The sequence below is a fragment of the Bombina bombina genome, chromosome 7 (genome assembly GCF_027579735.1).
Source record: "Bombina bombina isolate aBomBom1 chromosome 7, aBomBom1.pri, whole genome shotgun sequence".
Taxonomy (NCBI): domain Eukaryota; kingdom Metazoa; phylum Chordata; class Amphibia; order Anura; family Bombinatoridae; genus Bombina; species Bombina bombina.
In genome coordinates this window covers 189571296-189594607 of record NC_069505.1, presented here as the reverse complement: position 1 = coordinate 189594607, position 23312 = coordinate 189571296, and the positions used below count along the sequence as shown (strand labels likewise).

Sequence of the window (23312 nt, the reverse complement as noted above, 5' to 3'; positions counted from 1 at the left end):
GACTTGTTCAATTTTAAAACTAGTTTCTCATTTTGTTTGCACTTTACCTCAAATCCTTCAGGTTGTTCCACATAAATCTCACAATCAATTGTTCTCACTTTTCAAAGTTTCTATTTGAAAAGACTATCTCTGGACACTCAATTTCAGTCTGTGTTTAAGGACCTTTCCAGTGTCTGGATAAAACACTAGATAAGATGGGCTATTCTTGTCATATCCAATAAAAATCCCTCTATCACATTTTATCTTATCTTTATCTTATATTTCATCTTAGAAAAGTTAGGTTTTCTGCCTGTCAAAAGGTAATAAGGGGTTTGTGCTAAGCAGTTATTAAAGCATCTGTTTCGAATATGAGCGGCAGTCATTACTGCATATGTCCATAACTCTTTTGGTAATTTACTCTCAACTAACCGACATCTTGCCATTTAAAATAGTGTTCTCCAATTCCTCTCAGCAATCCCATTCTGATTGGGTGAGTAAGGTGCTGAGGTCTCATGTTTTATTGCCTCGCTTACTTAGCAGTGACTTAAACTATTTGCCATGAACTCCGTACTATTGTCAGATCTTATACATTTTAAGATTTCATAAGGGGCTGTGTCAGCAATAAACCTTTCAGTGGCTAACACTGCATCACTCTTGTTTTTCAGAAAATATACAAATACTGCACCAGAATAATCATCGGTGAATGATATTGTGTATCTGAAACCTTCTCTAGCTTGTGGTTCTATAGGACCTGCTAAATCAGTATGTACTAGCCTTAATGTAGCTGTGGCTCGGGTATCAGGTTCTCTGATCCTACTCTGAACAAATTACCCCTGAGTGCAAACTTCACAGTTTAGACTAGACTTATCAATCTTACCTTGAATTGTCATTCCTTCTACCACATTTCGTAGTTTTGCAATATCATCATAATTACAGTGACCTAGGATTTCATGCCACATTTGAATATCATAACATCCATGACAACTTTCATCATTTTCAATTAAAGTATTCAGATAGTAAATATAGGAAAAAGAGAAGATGCAGGCACTGCTGTGGATAGCTTAAAAACAATGAGTCTTTATTTGAAAGGTCATTAAAAATTAAACAGCTACAACCGCTGTAAAGACTTAAGAAAAAGGTACAAAAAACGACAAAGGCAAGGCAGGGTAGAAAAATAGACAAAAAATTGTCTGACTCAGTCAGACAATTTTTTGTCTATTTTTCTACCCTGCCTTGCCTTTGTCGTTTTTTGTACCTTTTTCTTATGTTTTTACAGCGGTTGTAGCTGTTTAATTTTTAATGACCTTTCAAATAAAGACTCATTGTTTTTAAGCTATCCACAGCAGTGCCTGCATCTTCTCTTTTTCCTATATCTACATAGTGGCTGGGTTTCGCCACTGCTACGGCACTCCGTTGGCTCCCTATGGAAGGACTATACTGATACCGGCGTCACTTCCGGTTGACTCGCTGAGTCCGCAGACACTGCCAGGAACGCTGCATCTAAATGTATTCAGATAGTAAAGTCTACTGTATTTCTGGATTGTGAATTTGGTCTCGTTCTTATGAATGAGTTCATTCCTGCCTTGCTGGAAGTTAAAGGGACAGTCTACAACAAAAATTTTATTGTTTAAAAAGATAGATAATCTCTTTATTACCCATTCCCCAGTTTTGCATAACTAACAAAGTTATATTAATATATGTTTGTTTTTGATTCAGTACATTTTTTATTGGGTTTACAGATTTCACAGCATGACATCGCAAAATCCAATTTAACATAATAAACAGAAAAAAGTCAAATGGATGTGATAAACGAACCCGACAATTTTAAAAGTAACCAATTTCAAAGATATATTGACTGATAGTAAATTATAGGGGAAAGAAAAGGAGGAAGGGAGAGGAAAGGGAGGAGTAGGGAAAACAGGAACGTGACTTTCCACACTTATCCCATCTGTGTATATAAATATAGAGCAATGACATGCCCATACCCAACCTGTTCCAAGGGAATAGCTATTACAGTAAGATAGTCAATCCTAACGCTAAGATCAGATAGTTAATTACTGGTAGGTTCATCACTAATGTGGTCCATCTCAGAGAGCCCTTGCTCCCAAAGGAAGAACATGTCAGTGATAAAGTCTCGTTTGCCAATGTAGTAGTAATACTGTTTTTCAACAGCTAAGATATTTTCTACCTCAGTTAACCACTGTGAATGTGTAGGGATCATTTGGGTTTTGCAGAGTCTCGGTATTAGCCTTTTTGCGCAAGCCAACATTAATTGAAGTAACTTTGTACGGTATGCACAGTGGAGTGGTGGGAGAAGGTTTAGGATAATGAGACTAGGGTTAAGAGTTATATGTGAGCCTAAAATTTTGTTGATACTGTATTCTAGTTGTGACCAGAAGTCAGAGATGAGTGGACAATTCCACCATATGTGGGTCACAGTCCCTATACCTCCACATCGCCTCCAACAAGTAGACGAAGCAGTCGGGTAGATATGTCTGAGACGATGCGGTGTCAGGTACCAGCGGGCTAGTATTTTGTAGTTCATTTCAGATATAAGCAATGAAGTAGAAGCTGAATGAGATGCCCTGAAGCAATGCTTCCAATCGTCGTCGCTAATATTTTCTAATATTTCTGTATGTAGGTCGCTGAGCAGGGAAAGATCCTTTGAGCATTTTATACACTAATGAAAGATGTGCTGTTTTGATTTCAGGATTTGTGCATATCCGCTCAAACACCGTTAATGGTCTCAAAACATTAGGCTTGTGTGTGCTATTGTTAAGTGCATGTCTAATCTGTAGGTACGAATACCAATTGTGGAAGGGAGGGCCCAGGTCGTTATTTAATGATACTCTATCCTTGATCATTTGGTCTAGTAGAAGATAAATGGGCAGGTTTTGAAAATATTCTGTGACATTCGTATGAGTGAAAGAGGTGTGTTGTAGGAAAATTTGGTTGGTCAGAAGCGGGGTTAGGGGGGAGACTGAGGTGGAGATTCCTTTAATATGTGTAATTACATACAGGGAGTGCAGAATTATTAGGCAAGTTGTATTTTTGAGGATTAATTTTATTATTGAACAACAACCATGTTCTCAATGAACCCAAAAAACTCATTAATATCAAAGCTGAATAGTTTTGGAAGTAGTTTTTAGTTTGTTTTTAGTTATAGCTATTTTAGGGGGATATCTGTGTGTGCAGGTGACTATTACTGTGCATAATTATTAGGTAACTTAACAAAAAACAAATATATACCCATTTCAATTATTTATTTTTACCAGTGAAACCAATATAACATCTCAACATTCACAAATATACATTTCTGACATTCAAAAACAAAACAAAAACAAATCAGTGACCAATATAGCCACCTTTCTTTGCAAGGACACTCAAAAGCCTGCCATCCATGGATTCTGTCAGTGTTTTGATCTGTTCACCATCAACATTGCGTGCAGCAGCAACCACAGCCTCCCAGACACTGTTCAGAGAGGTGTACTGTTTTCCCTCCTTGTAAATCTCACATTTGATGATGGACCACAGGTTCTCAATGGGGTTCAGATCAGGTGAACAAGGAGGCCATGTCATTAGATTTTCTTCTTTTATACCCTTTCTTGCCAGCCACGCTGTGGATTACTTGGACGCGTGTGATGGAGCATTGTCCTGCATGAAAATCATGTTTTTCTTGAAGGATGCAGACTTCTTCCTGTACCACTGCTTGAAGAAGGTGTCTTCCAGAAACTGGCAGTAGGACTGGGAGTTGAGCTTGACTCCATCCTCAACCCGAAAAGGCCCCACAAGCTCATCTTTGATGATACCAGCCAAACCAGTACTCCACCTCCACCTTGCTGGCGTCTGAGTCGGACTGGAGCTCTCTGCCCTTTACCAATCCAGCCACAGGCCCATCCATCTGGCCCATCAAGACTCACTCTCATTTCATCAGTCCATAAAACCTTAGAAAAATCCGTCTTGAGATATTTCTTGACCCAGTCTTGACGTTTCAGCTTGTGTGTCTTGTTCAGTGATGGTCATCTTTCAGCCTTTCTTACCTTGGCCATGTCTCTGAGTATTGCACACCTTGTGCTTTTGGGCACTCCAGTGATGTTGCAGCTCTGAAATATGGCCAAACTGGTGGCAAGTGGCATCTTGGCAGCTGCACGCTTGACTTTTCTCAGTTCATGGGCAGTTATTTTGCGCCTTGGTTTTTCCACACGCTTCTTGCGACCCTGTTGACTATTTTGAATGAAACGCTTGATTGTTCGATGATCACGCTTCAGAAGCTTTGCAATTTTAAGAGTGCTGCATCCCTCTGCAAGATATCTCACTATTTTTGACTTTTCTGAGCCTGTCAAGTCCTTCTTTTGACCCATTTTGCCAAAGGAAAGGAAGTTGCCTAATAATTATGCACACCTGATATAGGGTGTTGATGTCATTAGACCACACCCCTTCTCATTACAGAGATGCACATCACCTAATATGCTTAATTGGTAGTAGGCTTTCGAGCCTATACAGCTTGGAGTAAGACAACATGCATAAAGAGGATGATGTGGTCAAAATACTCATTTCCCTAATAATTCTGCACTCCCTGTAGTCCCACACGTCAAGAGTAGTTTTAACATAGCTGTTCTGGTATGCTAAGAGTGGTCTGTGATTTTTAGGAAGCCATGCTATATCTCTCATGCATTTAACCTCCAAAAGAGAGCTCTCAACATGGACCCACAGAGCAGTAGGATGGGAGTGGTTCCATGAGATCACCCTGGCTAAACGTACAGCCCTATAATAATTCAAAAGATGCGGGACATTAAGTCCCCCGTCGTCCTTGTTTAGATAAAGAGTATCTAGAGATACCCTATGTCATGATCTGATCCGGTCATCTCAGTGTCGCCGTGGCTCCCAGATCTCTCTCTGTTATTGAGCGTCACGTTGCTTAGCAATGTGACGCGGCCTTCTTGTTTCTGCCCCCTTCACATCATTAGGCTTTTAAAAGCAGTGGCGGGACATCGCTCCGGTGCCCGTTTGTTGTTGCATTCCTGCTTCCGCGCCTGGCATGTGAGTACATCTTGAATTCGTCTAAAGGGACACTGACCATTGCTTTGCCTGACCACTCTGCTGCCTCATCCTTATACTTTATTAAAGGGACACAGACCATTGCTTTGCCTGACCACTCTGCCGCCTCATCCTTATACTTGATTTAAGGGACTTTGACTATTGCTTTGCCTGACCAATCTGCTGCCTCATCCTTGTACTTAATTAAAGGGACATTGTCCACTGCTTCATTTGATCTCTCAACTGCCATATCCTCTGCCTGTTTTAAAACTCCAACCCATATACCTGCATCTGTGAGTACAGTTTTCCTTTTCTACAAATTACCTGTTCATTTTTATTCCTGAGTGGGTCACGTCCTGGTTTCCTCTCAGCATGCTAGCGTGTGTTTATTTTTTCACGCTAGCAGTTGGGTCCAATCCTGGACTGATTCTATACGGCTGACACCCTAGGTTTTTTATGAGACCAGATAAATGAATTGAGCATCCTCTGCTGAATATGTAGGCACGAATCAGACAGGGCCATCGGCAATGTCTGGAAAATATACAAATACTTTGGTATTATCATCATTTTAATAGTACTTAACCTTCCCATCCAGGACCGATGCACCTGTCTATGCCAGCCCTCAAGAAGACCCTTCACTGGGTGTTGAAGACTAATATTATTAGCTTGATAGAGATCCTGGTTATTTTTGGGAAGCGTTAGGTCTAGATACTTAAGTTTATCAGTTATCCTAAATGCAGTATGATACTTTAGAAAAGTCAACATCCTGTGAAGGCGTATTTAGTAGCATTATTCCCGATTTTTCCATGTTAATGGAAAAGTTAGGTACTTGTCCATAGGCTTCTAGAATCTGTATCAGAACAGGGAGGGTAGTAGAGGGAGATTGAAGGGTGAGGATCACATCATCCGCGAACAACAGGCATTTTTAGGTAATGTGTTTAAATTGTATACCAAGGATATCTGCGTTTTCTCAGATTTTTATGGCCAAGAGCTCAATTGTTATAGCAAATAATAGTGGTGATAGTGGGCAGCCTTGACGGGTACCGTTTGTTATGGAAAAATATTGTGAAACAGTGCCATTTAACTGAACTCTTGCTTGTGGCTTTGAGTATAGTGCCTGAATTCTGGTAAGAAAAGTTTTGGAAAAACCAAACTTCGAGAGGGCCCCCCACATAAAGTGCCAGTTGACCCTGTCAAAGGCCTTCTCTGCATCAGTTGATAGGAGAGTGTGAGGGGTCTTATTGTCATGTGAAGCCTGCAAAGAATGCAAAACTCTAATAGTATTGTCCTTTGCCTCCCTCCCTTTGACAAATCCCACCTGATCCGGGTGTATAATATTTAGTAAGATGGTGTTCATACTATTTGCAAGTATTTTTAGCATACATCTTAATGTCAATATTTAGCAGTGAAATAGGTGTGAAGCTCCCCGCCTGGGTGCTCGGTTTATCTGCCTTCCGAATAACCATAATGAGGGCTTCTAGTAGAGATTGAGAAAAAGCCTCACCCTTATCTATTGAAGTAAATAACTTGCGTAGTGGTGGACCTAATAGAGATTGGAGCAACTGGTAAAATTTATCCGTTAGACCATCTGAACCAAGGGACTTGCCATTTGGAAGAGCTTTAATAGTATTTATAATTTCTTGGAGGGTTATAGGGGAATCCAGGGAATGCCTGTCCTCGACTGTAATTTTCGGGGTGTCTAAAGTGTCTAGGTACTTCCCTATATTACTGAGTTTGTCATGGGACATATTAGAATCAATGTTATAAAGTTTGGAATAATATGAAACAAAAGTATCTGCAATGTTTTCATTTTTGCTAGCTAATCTACCTGATGGGTGGGAAATGGATCTAATGAAAGAATTAATATATGTTTTACCTCTGTGATTACCTTGTATCTAAGCCTCTGCAGACTGCCCCCTTATCTCAGTGCTTGTGACTGATATGCAGTTTAGCCAAACAGTGCAGACTCTTAAATAACTCCACGGGAGTGAGCACAATGTTATCTATTGACACACATGAACTAGTACTGTCTAACTGTGAAAAATGTTCAAAATGCTCTGAGCTAAGAGGTGGTTTTCAACGGTTTAGAAATCAGTTTAAGCCTACCTAGGTTTAGCTTTTCAAAAATACCACCAAGGAAATAAAGCAAATTTGATGATAACAGTACATTGGAAAGTTGTTTAAAATTGCATGCCCTATCTGAATCATGAAAGTTTAATTTTGACTAGACTGTCCCTTTAACTGATGCTCCACTGTTTGTTGCTGTCTCTCAGAAAAGATGTCTTGAGGGTATGTAGGTATGTACAGCGCATTCTTCAGTGTCATCATCATTCGGTTCCCCTCGCTGTCACGTAGACAAACCTCTGCATCTCCTCTTCTCAGTGCCACTCCTGTTGTCTTTTTCCCATCTGCAAGCTCCATTGTATGTTTCTCCGGTTTAAACATTTTGTCAAAGTTCTTGAACTTTCCAATGTCAGTAATTATATGGGATGTTGCTCCTGTATCAATCATTAGTCCTTTTGGTATTATCCCATCTAGTTGGTTATCTTTAATTTTGAAAGCAAATGAGTGTCTGTTGTCTGCGTCATCTGTTGCTTGTCTGACATTGTCTCTCTTTTTGTTCCTGCAATTTGCATCTTTGTGTGTTGAGCTCTTGCAATAGCTACACCACAGTGATTGACCTTTATTTGTATTGTTTGAACACTCTCTGGCCCTGTGTCCCTTTTTGCCACAATTGTAACAAACAATGTTAGAGTCATTTCTCACTTTAAATCTTGAAGTTGTGTCACTCACTTTTAACACATTATCTTCATTTGCACTAGTGCAGTATTTTTCAGTATCCTCAAAACTTCTCAACTGTGTTTTAAACTCTGTAAAAGTTACTTTTCCTCACCCTGTGTAATGTGTATGGCAAACGGTTTAAATGATTCAGGCAAACCTTTCAAAATCATTGCAATCAACAATCCGTCACTTAAGGGGACACTGAACACAAATGTTTTCTTTCATGATTCACATAGAGCATGCAATTTTATGCAACTTTCTAATTTACTCCTTTTCTAATTTTTTCTTCATTCTCTCGCTATCTTTATTTGAAAAGCAAGAATGTAAGTTTAGAAGCCGGACAATTTTTGGTTCACAACCTTAGTTGTGCTTGCTGATTGGTGACTAAATGCACCTACCAATAAACTAGCGCTGTCCAGGGTTATGAACCCAAAATTGGCTGGCTCCTTAGCTTAGATGCCTTCTTTTTCAAATAAAGATAGCAAGAAGAAAAATTGATAATAGGAGTAAATGAGAAAGATGCTTAAAATCTCTTCTCTATCTGAATCATGAAAGAAAAACTTTGCGTTTAGTATCCCTTTGATGTTTCTCCAGCATTTCTCAGTGCTGTAATGGCTGTCTCTGCACGTATAATATAGTCTGTCACACTCTCATTTACAGTTTTCTGAAGAGATGTCAGTTCAGTGTATAATTATGCAGGTCTTCCCTTTACCTGCACAATAGGCTCTCAATATTTGAAGAGCCTTTCTTCCATAATCAGCTGCTTCTCGCATAATCAGAGACAAACGTTTATCATCTAAACACTGAATTAATTCAGCATAAGCTTCCTCATTCTTACTGTGATCTTCATCCTCCTCTTCACTGTCTGCAGTCACACTCAGGATGGTTTCTTTAAAGGGGCACTAAACCCATTTTTTTTCTTTCATGATTCAGATAGAGCAGCAATTTTAAACAACTTTCTAATTCACTAACTATGATCAATTTGTCTTCGTTCTCATGTTATCTTTTTTTAAAAAGCAGGAATGTAAAGGTTAGGAGCCGGCCCATTTTAGGTTCAGCACCCTGGATAGCGCTTGCTTATGGCTGCTCAGCTTTACATTCTGCATTTTAAATAAAGATAGTAAGAGAACTAAGAAAAATTAATAATAGCCGTAAATTAGAAAGTTGCTTAAAATTTCATGCTCTATCTGAATCATTAATGAAAAAAAAAATGGGTTTAGTGTCCCTTTAAGCTTCAGCAATCTCAAATGTCCCAAGAATTTAGTCTCCCAAAGTTCATAATTCTTTTCATCTCCATCAAAGCAAAGTCTGCTCCATCGGTTTCCTGCATCCCTCCTGGGCCCATAACCTGTTGCCATTCTGTTATTATTAGGGTAGGATAACCGGATATATAAACTAATTTTATATAAAGATGGAGGAGTAATCACACAGGCACTTCTTGCTTCTATTTCATTATTATACTACACAGCTTCTGTTTCCTGTGTCAGGAGGAAAGGGGGAGGTAACAACATAAAAAAAACATTATTTACACTTCTGTTAACATACAATGTATATAGGCTACAACACTATAAGAGCACTTTCAGTTTAAGTCTCAACAGTGTGTGTGTGTGTGTGTGTGTGTGTAGTGCAGTGTGTAGTGCAGAGGCGTGTTACCGGATAGGCCAACAAGGCTGGTGCCTAGAGCGTCAACTTTTGGGGGGCGGCACTTGTCCACACCACACTCTGCTTTAAAAATATATATATATATATTTTTGAGCAAGCGGTCACGTGACCGGCTTTTCGCCGAGCGGTCACATGTGATGTTTTCAAACCAGCCCGGCTGCACATCATGGCTTGAAGAGTTGAGGCCGGGAGTCATGCACATGATCTCCCAGGCCAGGCGGCAACGGAGGTGAGACTGAGTCACGAGTCAGTCAGACTGATCACTGATCCAGTGGAGCAGCGCTGGAGACAGTGACTATTGTCAACACAGCAGTGAGAGTGAGGACAGTGGACAGAGCAACAAACTCAGGTAGGGATCCAACTCAGGCTGCCACAAAGAGAGTCACTTTTGATTCGATTTTCGTCAGGTCAGACTGCTACTGCTGAGTGACAGGTGCTACTGATGACAGACTTAAGCAATTGTTAGATTCCGTCTCACATACAGAAAATGGTGTCAAATACTGGGGGAAAGTATTTCAAAGGTCTCCCTAAAAATTATTATGTTTTCAAATTAAGCTGTATGTGCGATAACCCGGCCTAGGCAGTTGTCTACTTTACTTGATAAAACAATAACATGTTGAATGGTTCTGAAGTAAACATCAAAAAAGATTAAAAAAAATGTGTTGTAGGTTAGAAGCATCCCACAAACAGTGGTGCAATTGGTAAAAAACACAACTCTTTGCTAATATGAGTGGGGTTAAACATCAGTGAGCAGTTGCTAGCCAGAACCCTCAGGTTGGTAGTGCTAACACAACTAAACATGGCTGCATGCTTGTGCTCACTCTGCTGTTATATTTTTCATGACAGCTTAATTTTAGCAGCTTGCATATGATCAAGGCCTTAATAGGGGTTTTAATTAGGTTTTTTTTTTTGCTTTACAAACCCTCTTCATTACCTCAATGTGTTGCAGCTTCCAAGGCATAATCCTATTCCTAATCTTATGTCTAGCTCTGACCTTAATCCTAACCTTAACCCTAACTGAGCCTGACCCTAACCTTAGCTCTAACCCTAACTGAGCCTGACCCTAACCTTAGCTCTAACCCTAACTGAACCTGACCCTAACCTTAGCTCTAACCCTAACTGAGCCTGACCCTATCCTTAGCTCTAACCCTAACTGAGCCTGACCCTAACCTTAGCCCAAACCCTAACTGAGCCTGACCCTAACCTTAGCCCTAACCCTAACTGAGCCTGACTCTAACTTTAGCCCTAACACTAACTAAGCCTAACTCTAGTGGCTGGTGAAAATGTAATTTTAAAATGCAGCAAAAAAAAAAAAAGTCACATTACTCCCTGACCAAAAAAATGATATGGCCAAAAATGACCTAAATCTGGGTGGGGTGGTGGGGGGGAGCAGGATTCTGAGTGCCTACGGCAGCACAAAACCTAAATACGCCACTGGTGTAGTGTAGTGCAGTATGTGCGTGTGTAGTGCAGTGTGTAGTGTAGTGCAGTATGTGAGTGTGTAGTGCAGCGTGTGTGGGTGTAGCGTGTGTATGTGTGGGTGCAGCGTGTGCATGTGTGTGTAGTGCTGTGTGCATGTTGTGCAGTATGTGTGGGTGTGTTGTGAGACCCAAAAAGTGCCCCCCCAAAAAAAAAAACCTGCTCAGGCCAAACTACGCCCCTGGTATCAGCACTGAGAAATATCCTGATAGTTTTTTTTATATAATGGGGCTTTCAACATCAAAATATATATTAATGGGGTTTTAGATACCATATACATATAAAATTGTATAATATGCTTAAACATCCACTACCTCTTACATGCTTTTACATCCATTGGACAGTTTTAAATACTAAAATAATGAAGAATTAAAATAACATTAAAGAACATTTTGTGTATGTGTGTGTGTTGTGTAATGTGTATGTGTGTATGTTGTGTATGTATGTATGTGTGTGTGTGTGTGTATATATATATGAAAAATCTGTGTGGTTCATAAATGTATTAAAATAGGTATGAACAACTGATGATTGTAACATTTGAAACCAAAACTGTGTAAAGAGGAAGCTGCCTGCCTATAAAACGTGCTGGGAGCATACAGAGGTATTGAGCCACACTATACTATATGAGTCATGCATAATCAGCGTTTATGTGCAATGCCTACGGACTTTACTTGACAATTAGACAGAAAGATGTGAACATTCACAACCAAAATATGTGCTTTATGTACTGATAGTTATAAAGGGAATTATTTTATAGATGCATTCTTATAAGTATTTATTCTGCATTTCGCAAATGAGAATATTTAAATTGTATATATAAATATTATTAAAGTTTCCAGTTAAGCATATTACAAAAAAACACATTTAATGTGCATTTTAACTGCATGTCTTATTAGCAGACAACGAGCTGATGAAATAATAGTGAAATATCTTGTATGCAAGAAAATGAAATAAAACACAGATTGTCTAGGAAGTGTATAATCTTGTAGGAGTAGCAGATTATCAGATAGTGTTTCCACAGTTTGGCATAAAAAAACAATTTAGAAATCAGACAGCTGAAGGAAAACTCTCACGCACATTAATAGATTAAAGTTGATTTTTTTAAATTGTTTTTTAAATCTAATTGGAAGTATACAAGGCTAGTATACTGTTTAATTTTAAGTGTATGTATGCATATGTATTTGTGTGGGAGTGTGTATGTATAAATGTGTGCTTGTGTGTATATGCATGTGTATTTGTGTGTGGTTATATATGTGTATGCATGTGTATTTGTGTGTTTATGTCAGTGTGTGTTTGTATTAGTGTATGTTTGTGTGTGTGTGTGTGTATATATATATATGTGTGTGTGTGTATTTATGCTCAGGTGATGTGATAAGCTCTCTGCTCAGGGTAGATGATCTAAAGCTCTCTGCTCAGGTGACAGGATCTAAAGCTCTCTGCTCAGGTGACAACATGATCTAAAGCTCTCTGCTTAGGTGAGATGATCTAAAGCTCTCTGCTCAGGTGAGATGATCTAAAGCTCCCTGCTCAGGTGAGATGATCTAAAGCTCTCTGCTCAGGTGAGATGGTCTAAAGCTCTCTGCTCAGGTGAGATGATCTAAAGCTCTCTGCTCAGGTGAGATGGTCTAAAGCTCTCTGCTCAGGTGAGATGATCTAAAACTCTCTGCTCAGGTGAGATGATCTAAAGCTCCCTGCTCAGGTGAGATGATCTAAAGCTCTCTTCTCAGGTGAGCTAATCTAAAGCTCTCTGCTCTGGTGAGCTAATCTAAAGCTCTCTGCTCAGGTGAGATGATCTAAAGCTCTCTGCTCAGGTGAAATGATCTAAAGCTCTTTGCTCAGGTGACATGATCTAAAATTATCCATCAGTTTTATGAGGTCTGCTTTGTTCTGTTAGCTGTGTCTCTTGCTAAGGGGCATAACCTACATTTCTGTACTTAATGGAGAGACACATACATACAGGACAGTACTCAATAAACAAAACATTTTCAAAAACAAGTTGAATGTTCTTCTCCTTTCCTTAGATAATTCCATGAGATCTTCTCATACAAGGGTTGCAGTGAGGTTTCTCAAACATACTTACGGATATTAGTTTATCTCTCCTGGTGTTTTACATATCCTGGTCTCCTCTGTTAGATGGTACCCTATGACCTCTTGTCATGTAGTCTACATACAACTTATATGGACAATTACAAATTTATGCCTAGATATAACATTTATAATTTGCCATATCAGTTGTATGTAGTCTGCACGTGTGCACTAACCCTCTTTTATGGTACTAGAATGTAATAGTTCCAACCAGTGGGAGGATGGTTTTGGGATTTTTAGCTAGCTCTATATACTGTTTTGGTTGTAGTAAATGATGTTGTTGTTGTTGTTGTTGTTGTTGTTGTTGTTGTTGTTGTTGTTTAATAACGTGCTGTTGTTGATGTTGTTGTTTTGTAGAGGGCCAACAGATTCCACAGCACTATATCTGTCTGGATCTTGTCAAGTAGCCCTTTTCACAAGTTCTGGCTTATCAGCTCTAAGAATAAATAAATGGTGAACTGGTAGCCAGGAGGTGACATGCTTGTGTTCCTTGTCTGCTCCCCTGTGGTCCCCTTAATATTATCTACAACAACAAAAAACTGTTTGTTCAGTTTGTTCTCATCAGGAAAACACGTCCTTTTTTACTCCACACAACACCCTCTCTTTATTTTCTTTAGCTTTCATCAGCATCTTGACTAATCCTGGCACTTTTTCAATAATAATAATCCTATTTTTCTAAACTTCTAGTTTTCAATTTATATACATCTCTATGTACCATTACACCTGTCACAATCAACGGTCCACAGCAACAAAATTTTATAGAACTTCACTTTATTTCAGACAAATAAAACCCAAACTGTGATGTTTCGGGGTTTCCCCCTTAATCATGACAGATTATCCATCTGAAATAAAGTGAAGTTCTTTTAAATTTTGGTTCTCTGGACCGTTGATTGTGACATTGGATGTGAGGGGACCTGGCAGTTTTCCTGGTTTACACGAGCACCTTATAGCCGCGCTGACCACTGTACTTTACATTGAGTTTCAGCAACATTATACCTGTAGATTGTAAGCTCTTCAGTGCAGGGACTCCCTCCTTCTCCTGTATTACTTTGTTTTCTTTTGTTTGTACTTTTTGTGTGTAATTTTACTTTGCTACTCATGTACCTGCATATCCAAACTGGCATGACATTCTATATCTAAGAATAAAATAAGACTTTTTTTTTTTAGATTATCAGTGATGCTGTGGGATTTTCTGTTTTGCCTACTCATATACCCAGTGCTGTGGAATTTGGCAACAATATAATAATAGATAATAATAATAATAATTTTAAAACAGTACCTGGGCTCCAGAAATGTGTATGGTTGGCTCCTCTGTATTCCCGGGATGCTCCTTTGTTCCCAATAAATTTGCCAACCTCTGTTTTATCCCTGCCCACATCTGAAACCCAGAATACACCTATTAATACCTAGAAATCACATGAATTATTTTTATTATAAAAGTCACATGACACAAACTAGAAAAAATGTACTTTTATCTCCATATATAGAAAATAATCTACTTGTATTTCCATATATAAATATTAAATGGCACTTTTCAGTTCAGCAGGTTTTTTTTGTTAACTATAAAACCTAATTTTTTTCTGAGTACAGTGCTGAGCATCATGCTTCTTTACTCACCGATGAGTGAAACCTTTGTGCAGTGTTATTAAATGTGTTGCAAGCGCCTGTGTGACATCACTGCATACTGTATGACATAAATGTATCTGCCTTGTAATTCCCAAAACTCAATTATCTGGTGTTTAAACTATTATATTCATAATCCCATCCCTATTCTGCACAAATGTGCTTGTGTGACGGTTTAGTTTGTCATTGCCTGGGGTGGAGAGAGTGTCACATGTACGTATAACTCCTGGTTTAACAAGGAGATTCAAGCACAGTAGGGTATGGCCAAAGATTTGGCGAGGTGTTGACTTAGATTAAATCTATAATAGTTTGGATTGGTGTCAGAACTTGTAAGATGCTGGTACTTGAATTCAGTGAGGATGGGTCTCAGGCAATGCTGGTGGATATCCCAGGTATGTATCTATAAGCAGGTCTGTGCTTTTTGTCTTGTGCACCTGGATTCTGGGTTTTATTACATTTATAGTGGGTTAAACCCAGTCTGTGGATTTGTATAACCAAGTTTGTCAGTAGCTGTAAAAACCTGAACTGAATATTTCCCACCAACATAATGGAATTATTTATTGTGTCTTTATAAAAACAAACCAAACATTGTATTATTCTGTGTAATGTGGCTGATCTGTGACACTATATTAGTGGAAGTACTGTTACATTCTAATGTAAGGCTTGACCAATACCAGGCTCAAGGGTACATTGTCATGTTGAAAATGGGGTCTGAAGCCTGACTAAATGTCCAAACTGTTTTTTTAAAGGGCTGAGGATAGTTGTGTGGTCACAGTGAATGTGCCAGACTCTGTTCTCTTTCAGATCAGTATACATGGCACTGATAGAAGCAGTGTACCTTGTAATCATTAATGGGACAGTATACACCACATTTCCTATAACTGCATGTAATAAACACTACTATAAAGAATAATATGCACAGATAGTGATATACAAATCCAGTATATAACCTTTTAAAACGTACTTAGAAGCTCCCAATTTAGCACTGTTGATGAGGTTAGGCTGGGACACCCAGTTAAAGGGGCTGGGAAAGCAGCAAGAGCAGATCCTCTCTCCCCCCTCCCCTGCATATGAAAAGACCCATTACACAAGCAAGAGCAGCAGGACTCTTTAGACCTGGGTCTACATCTGATATTTTGGAGCTTGGTTTGGAGTCTGAATTTTATTAAAAATATAAGCAAAACTATACATTGTTACAAAAACACTCCCAGATGAGCTATATAAATGGATCATCTACAAAACATGTATGCTTAGAAAAATCTAATGTACAATGTTCATTTAAAGGGACAGTCTCCACCAGAATTGTTATTGTTTTAAAAGATAGATAATCCCTTTATTACCCATTCCCCAGTTTTGCATAACCAACACAGTCATAATAATATACTTCTAACCTCTGTAATTATCTTGTATCTAAGCCTCTGCAAACTGCCCCTTTATTTCAGTTCTTTTGACAGACTTGCAGTTTAGCCAATCAGTGCCTGCTCCCAGATAACTTCACGTGCACGAGCATGAGCACAGTGTTATCTATATGAAATACATGAACTAACACCCTCTAGTGATGAAAAACTGTTAAAATGCATTCTGAAAAGAGGTGGCCTTCAAGGTCTAAGAAATTAGCATATGAACCTCCTAGGTTAAGCTTTCAACTAAGAATACCAAGAGAACAAAGAAAAATTGGTGATAAAAGTAAATTGGAAAATTGTTTAAAATTACATGCTCTATCTGAATCATGAAAGGTTTTTTTGGCCTAGACTGTCCCTTTAAGGTCATATCGCTACTCTTTGCCTTGGTGCATTCACAAGCATATGTTGCTGTTGTAATGTGGCATGAAGCACTGGTTTAACCCCTTGATTGTCCTGTGAAAGCCAGGCAGGTGGTTATGATTACATGTGTCACACTACAGGGTAATCACTGATTTTAATCTGTGTTCTGAAAACCTAAGAGGTTAAAAACACTGCTTTGTTTCTTGTTTTAAAACAAATTGTGGCTATTACATTTTTAGGCTGGATCCTGAATTTTGTACAAATATCTCTAATCCTCTTTTAATATAAAACTTTTGCTATTTGACTACAGTGTAACATACATTTGCTGTATAGGATCTTTTAAAATGAACCCTCTGTTAAATTGCATTCTTAATCAGCACATTTTCATGTCCCAGTCTGGGAGGTTAGTCACAATCTTATCGTACGTTCTGTGACACAAATAAAAATGTCCAATTTGCTTATTAACGTTTATGGAAAATGTATTTCTAACATTAAAGGGACTGTCTAGTCAAAATTAAACTTTTATGATTCAGGAAGGGCATGCAATTTTAAATAACTTTCAAATTTACTTTTATCATAAAATTTGCGTTGTTCTCTTGGTGGTATTTTTGAAAAGCTAAACCTAGGTAGGCTCAAACTGATTTCTAAACTGTTGAAAACCGCCACTTAGCTCAGAGCATTTTTAAAGTTTTTCACAGTTAGACAGTACTAGTTCATGTGTGTCCTATAGATAACATTGTGCTCACTCCCGTAGAGTTATTTAGGGGTCTGCACTGATTGGCTAAACTGCATGTCTGTCAAAAGCACTGAGATAGGGGGCTGTCTGCAGAGGCTTAGATACAAGGTAATCACAGTGGTTAAAAATATATTAATATAACTGTGTTGATTATGCAAAACTGGGGAATGGATAATAAAGGGATTATCTATCTTTTTAAACAATAACATTTCTGGAGTAGACTGCCCCTTTAAATTGTTGTGAGATTCTCCAGTTTTGCATAACCAACACAGTTATATTAATACACTTTTTATCTCTGTGATCACATGACTGTTTATTATCTATTGACTTGCATTTTAGTCAATTAGTGCTGTGTTGTGCACAACTTCACGGGCGTGAGCACAATGTTATCTATATGGCCCACATGAACTAGAAGTCTCCTGTTGTGAAAAGCTAATAAAAAAGCATGTTATAAGAGGCTGTCTTTAGTGGCTTAGAAACAGGCAGCAATTTAGAGGTTTAAAGTATAAAGTATATTAATATATCAATGTTGGTCGTGCAAAGCTGGGGAATGGGTAGTAAAGGAGTTATCTATCTTTGTAAACAATAACAATTTTGGTGTCCTGTCCCTTTAAGGATGGGAAAAATAGAAACCACTGCAATTTACACTAGTGGAGCAGTGTTTAAAAAATAATAAAGCAAATTGTTACAATATTATCTGTTGAAGAGTAAATGAATGTATCACAGGTGTACAATTAGCTAGGAATACTGGTTAATATATCATTTTTTTGCAGATAAAAAGAGTTAGGAACCCAAACTAGAACTGTATAAGTCCTGACCTTCTAGTTCCCAGTATTTGTCAGTGAATTGCACATCTGATTATGGATGTACCCGGCATCTTTGTGCACCTGGTAGCTCCAGTTCTGGGAAACCTTCACCCTAAACTGATAAAACTATCGCTGGCAGTCTGCATCCTTTTTAATCACACTGTATAAAAGATCATTTTTGGTAAAATAAAACCATACATTTACTGGGTGTAGCAGATTCCGCTAAACCTTAATTAAAACTCACCATGTGGGAATATAATCCCATAATGTGGTCACCTTGGTTTAGTAATATTAATGAGAAATTATAAAATGTACAGAACTGCCACCACAGAGGGGCTAAACACAGTTAAAGTCAGCATTGGACTATCAATGCACTACTGGTCTGGAGCTGAACACTAAACCAATCAGGTGCAGCGTACATGTGTAGCTGCTAATCACTGGCCGTGTTCAGCTAAGGGTTAGCAGTTCTTGTTTAGTGATAGTGCTCTAGCACATGTTACTATAATACCATCCCTGTAATGTTTGCTAAGATAATATTGTCATGTAGCGAGTTATAGCTGTGCACTTACATTTTTTTCTCTTCTATTCGCTAAAAATGGTTTCCTAATATGGATATTATTTCCAGATACTCTAGTTCTGGGCATTATTGTTGCTGCTGCATGATATGGTTATTTAATGATATGTAAATTGCAAGTCGTTTGGTTTTTGACCCTCCTCCTCATGTAATTGTTTTATTCTGTTTTATTTATGTTTTTTTCTTTTTTTACTATGAATCTGCCTCCGTCTGTTCCCTACTTATGTGTCCAGTGTTACAGAATTTACTAATGGATCATCATCATTTTCTCACAGCAGCCTGTTCTCTTCATTTTCTTCATGAATAACTTGTTGAACTTCTCTGTAATGTGTTTTACTCTCTATCTCTTGTGGTTAACTGTATTATTCTCTCCCTTTTTGTCACAGAAAGTTACTCCTCTCGCGCCCAGTACAGCTCAGCGCCTACTTCCTATAGCTCCCGTTCTCAGATACTCAGCTCCGACCAAAGAATTTCTGTAAGTATTTGGCTAATCAGAGATGTGTGATCCTTAGTTGTATCCCATGATATAGACATTACTTACATCTTTAACAATCTTTTTTTTTCTGTCATAGACCATGCGCCCGGTAGCATATGCCAGTTCGGGAGCAATGAGGTCAGGCGGTTATTCATCTCGCTCTGCTGTTGATATGGGCGGCAGTGGCGCTCAGCGGATCAGTGTTGCTGCACAACAAAGAGGTTACACCACCACTCGCCCAACCTCATTTCATGAACGTGTATATCCAACAGCCAGACGTGAGTATGACACCATGTCACTGAGGTCTCTTCACCTAGGGGATATGGATGAGCGCTACAATCAAGGGGCATCAACTCAGGCATCCTTCTACACCCGGCAAATGTCTAGTGGCAGTGCCGCACCTGCACTTCAGAGGTCGCTGTCTGGAAACATATCCCAGGATGGTGGTGGCGGCACATGGGTTGAGAGAGCTGAGGTGGCACAGACTCGGACAATCAGGGCACCTGCCATGCGCACTCTGCAGCGTTTCCAGAGCACAAACCGTGCACGTGTGGCATCCGCTTCCTATGGTTCTATGGGCGGTGTTACTGCTCAGCAGATGCAGCAGCATGTAGGTAGTGGAGTCGGTACCACTTATGTCACAAACACATTGGAACAAAGCTCACGGGCACCTTCGGTACGAAGTTTGGGAGAATCCGCGCATCAGATGCAAGAGACCAGGGGCATGGACATGTATGATGGGAACAAGAGTCTGATGAGCCAGCACTCATTCACCAGTGGGTAAGTGAGAGGGGGAGTCCAGCTAGCAAATTAGCAAAATGTGAAAATAAGCTCACTATTAAAGGGACATAGCAGTAAAAATTAAACATTCATGATTCAGATAGTGTGAATTACAAATACTTGCCAAATCACTTTTGTTGTCAAACTGATCTCTTCCTGGTCTCATTTGTTGAAACTTGGCTCCTTTCCATGAGAGCATATTGAGGTAGTCTTAGGATTTTGCATGTGTCATGAGCATTGTACGACAGCGGTGCTTGGAACAATGTTTCATAACAATGTTCTACATACGTACGTGGTCAGCACACATGCACACTCCTGACCTCAAACAAAAGAGGTCTGTTTGATGGAAGTAAATTTGAAAATTTCTCAGTTGCGCCCTGAATCATGAGAGTTTAACATTGAGTTTTGTGTCCCTTCAATAATAGTTAAGGTGTGATCATTGCTAAGGGAGTTATTGGCAATTATTATAGCATTCTTTATGTGACCTTTTTATTCTGTTTATAGAAGAATCAGGTTGTGTTTGTAATAATTATATGTAGTGTGAAGTAATGATGAGCATATTAAGCATCGGCCTGTATGATGCTATAGTAAGGCATATAATAACTTAATGTATTCTCTGGTTTTCCTTACTTGACACAAGGTTCGATGACATGGACATGCCATCCGCAGTGAAGTATTTGATGGCAAGTGATCCCAATCTGCAGGTTCTGGGAGCTGCTTATATACAGCATCGGTGCTACAATGATGCAGAGGCCAAGAAACAGGTGAGGCAGATGATCAGACCATGTATCTTCTAGTGATATTGGTTACTGACCCTAGATAACTGTGTTTAGCTTCTGTAAAGGGATTACACAACAAGACAAAGTCTTGCTTGGGAGCTGCAAACATTACAGGACTTCACTTATGGCTTTAGTGACTTCACAGGGGTTTAAACAAATGTTATGTTTCAGTAAAAAAATACATTATCTAGTGAATTTTGTTTCATAATCCATAGGCTCGAGGGTATCAAGCCATCCCTAAACTTGTCAAACTATTCAACCACCCAAACCAAGAAGTGCAGCGCCATGCAACTGGTGCCATGCGCAACCTCATCTATGATAGTCCTGAGAATAAGATGGCACTGGTGGAGGAGAATGGTGTGTTTGAACTGCTGCAGGCGCTGAATGAGCAGGATGATGAGCTGAAGAAGAATGTAACGGGTATTTTTAACGTACAATGTTCTTTCAGTTCCCTGTTGTCTATGTCTCTTTACCTCTGCTTCTCACTATCTCTGGTCTTTGTCACTCCGTTCTCTGTTGTCTATGTCTCTTTAACTTTTCATCTCACTACCTCTGATCTTTATCACTCCGTTCCCTGTTGTCTAGATCTCTTTACCCCTTCTTCTCACTACTTCTGGCGTTTGTCTCTCAACTCCCTGTTGTCTATGTCTCTTTATCCCTTCCTCTCACTACCTCTGGTCTTTGTCTCTCTGTTGTCTAGGTCTCTTTACCCCTTCCTCTCACTTATCTCTCTGTTCCCTGTCTATGTCTCTTTATCCCTTCCTCTCACTACCTCTGGTCTTTGTCTCTCTGTTGTCTAGGTCTCTTTACCCCTTCCTCTCACTTATCTCTCTGTTCCCTGTCTATGTCTCTTTACCCCTTCCTCTCACTACCTCTGGTCTTTGTCACTCTGTTTTCTGTTGTCTAGGTCTCTTTACTCCTTCCTCTCACTTATCTCTCTGTTCCCTGTCTATGTCTCTTTACCCCTTCTCACTTCCTCTGGTGTTTGTCTCTCAACTCCTTGTTGTCTACATCACTTTACCTCATCTTCTCACTAACTCTGGCCTTTGTCTCTCCATTCCCTGTTGTCTAGGTGTCTTTACCCCTTCTTATCACTACCTCTGGACTTTGTCTCTCCGTTCCCTGTTGTCTAGGTGTCTTTACCTCTTCTTATTACTACCTCTAGCCTTTGTCTCTCTGTTCCCTGTTGTCTAGGTTTCTTTGCCCCTTATTCCCACTAACTCTGGCCTTTGTCTCTCTGTTGTCTCTTGTCTAGGTATTTTACCTTTTTCTCTGGCTTTTGCATCTTTTTCCTCTCTGGTCAACAGTTAAATATTTCTCATCATTCATTGTCATCATTTGCAGGCATCCTTTGGAACTTGTCATCAAGTGATAATTTAAAAAACAGATTGGCTCGAGACACACTAACTCCACTGACAGACCGTGTGATGGCTCCGCTGTCTGGTTCCTCAGGGTCTCTACTAATCCAGCAGAATGCCTCTGAGTCTGAGATCTTCTACAATGCCACTGGCTTTCTCAGGTAGTTTATTTACTTCTGGAAAGATGTTGGGAAATTATAACAGTTTAGTAAAGGGTAGCTGACCGGCTTTACAGTTGAGCTTTGCATAAATCTCTCTTTTATGGATAATACAAAAGCAGTGTGCTTGTATAACACCATGCTCATCTCCCCAGAAACCTTAGCTCAGCCAGCGATGAGACACGTCAGAAAATGCGAGAAAGCCCAGGGTTGCTGGACTCTCTGGTGTGCTACACAAACCGAGCCCTGCAGTCTGGGAAATCTGAGGACAAGGTGAGTGGGAAAGGAAAAGAATGTGTCTAGAAAGGAAGAAAATCAGATATATTGGTAATGAAACAAACAGATTTCCAGCTGTACTATAAAACTATATTGTAGCGTTAGGAACAAAAATTTACAAGCAATATTTATCCATAATGGGTTATGGGATCCACTGAAATTTTCCAGTCATTAAAATGCTATAAATACAGTGCCGGCTCAATCATGAGACCAAGTGGGTCCAAGGGACCCAGGCAGCACTTGACAAGGGTCAGCACTTCAGTGACTTAGTCCGTCACTGTCAAAAGCAGACCACTCCTGTCCTCCATCTCCGTGGGGGAAGTCACAGGCTCCCAGTAGCATAACTTCATCATGCACAAAGAAACAGAACCGGTCAGGGGTGACATTCAAGATGGTATAAGTGCATTTCTTCCCCAACTACTTTCCCATTTATTACACAATTGTGCATAAGCATTGGTTGCATGCAGGTAGGTAGGCTTAGTAAGGTCAACGGCCAGTCTAGTAGGTTGATATGCTAGTCAGTAATGTCACTTCTGAAGGGGGGCGCTGTTGCATTCTCGGACCCAGGCAGCACAATTTCTTTCACTGTATAAATAGCATATATTCTTATAGAGATTCACTATCCGTTCTTGTCTTTCAGTGCGTGGAGAATGCAGTCTGTGTATTAAGGAACCTGTCCTATCGACTATATGATGAGATCCCACCATCCTGCCTGCAGAGACTGGAGGGGACCCAGAGGGGGCGTACCTTGGCAGGAGATGGAGTAGGATGCTTCACCCCTAATAGCCGCAAACTCAAAGAGGTAAAGGCAAATGCACCAGTCTCGCTAAGTTGGCCTGTGGTAGTAACAAATAAATAAATTATATGTATAACTCTACTCATTGCATCTTTTAGTGTACAAAATATCACTCTCTTTATCCATTTTTCTGGCTTATTGCTTAGCTCTACCACTATACTTTTA

At 39.5% G+C, this 23312-nt stretch overlaps 1 protein-coding gene across 3 annotated transcripts in view; it reads left to right on the top strand.

Annotated features, from left to right (window-relative positions):
• The window catches only part of PKP3 (plakophilin 3), a 134668-nt gene that overhangs the window by 103041 nt on the left and 8315 nt on the right, over positions 1 to 23312 (top strand). For all 3 annotated transcript variants that reach the window (XM_053720512.1, XM_053720511.1, XM_053720513.1), the window contains 7 exons: positions 18912 to 19000; positions 19098 to 19780; positions 20421 to 20544; positions 20775 to 20979; positions 21904 to 22078; positions 22231 to 22348; positions 22992 to 23153. In XM_053720512.1, the coding sequence (XP_053576487.1) occupies positions 18912 to 19000; positions 19098 to 19780; positions 20421 to 20544; positions 20775 to 20979; positions 21904 to 22078; positions 22231 to 22348; positions 22992 to 23153 (1556 nt within the window). The remainder of the gene's footprint in view (positions 1 to 18911; positions 19001 to 19097; positions 19781 to 20420; positions 20545 to 20774; positions 20980 to 21903; positions 22079 to 22230; positions 22349 to 22991; positions 23154 to 23312) is intronic.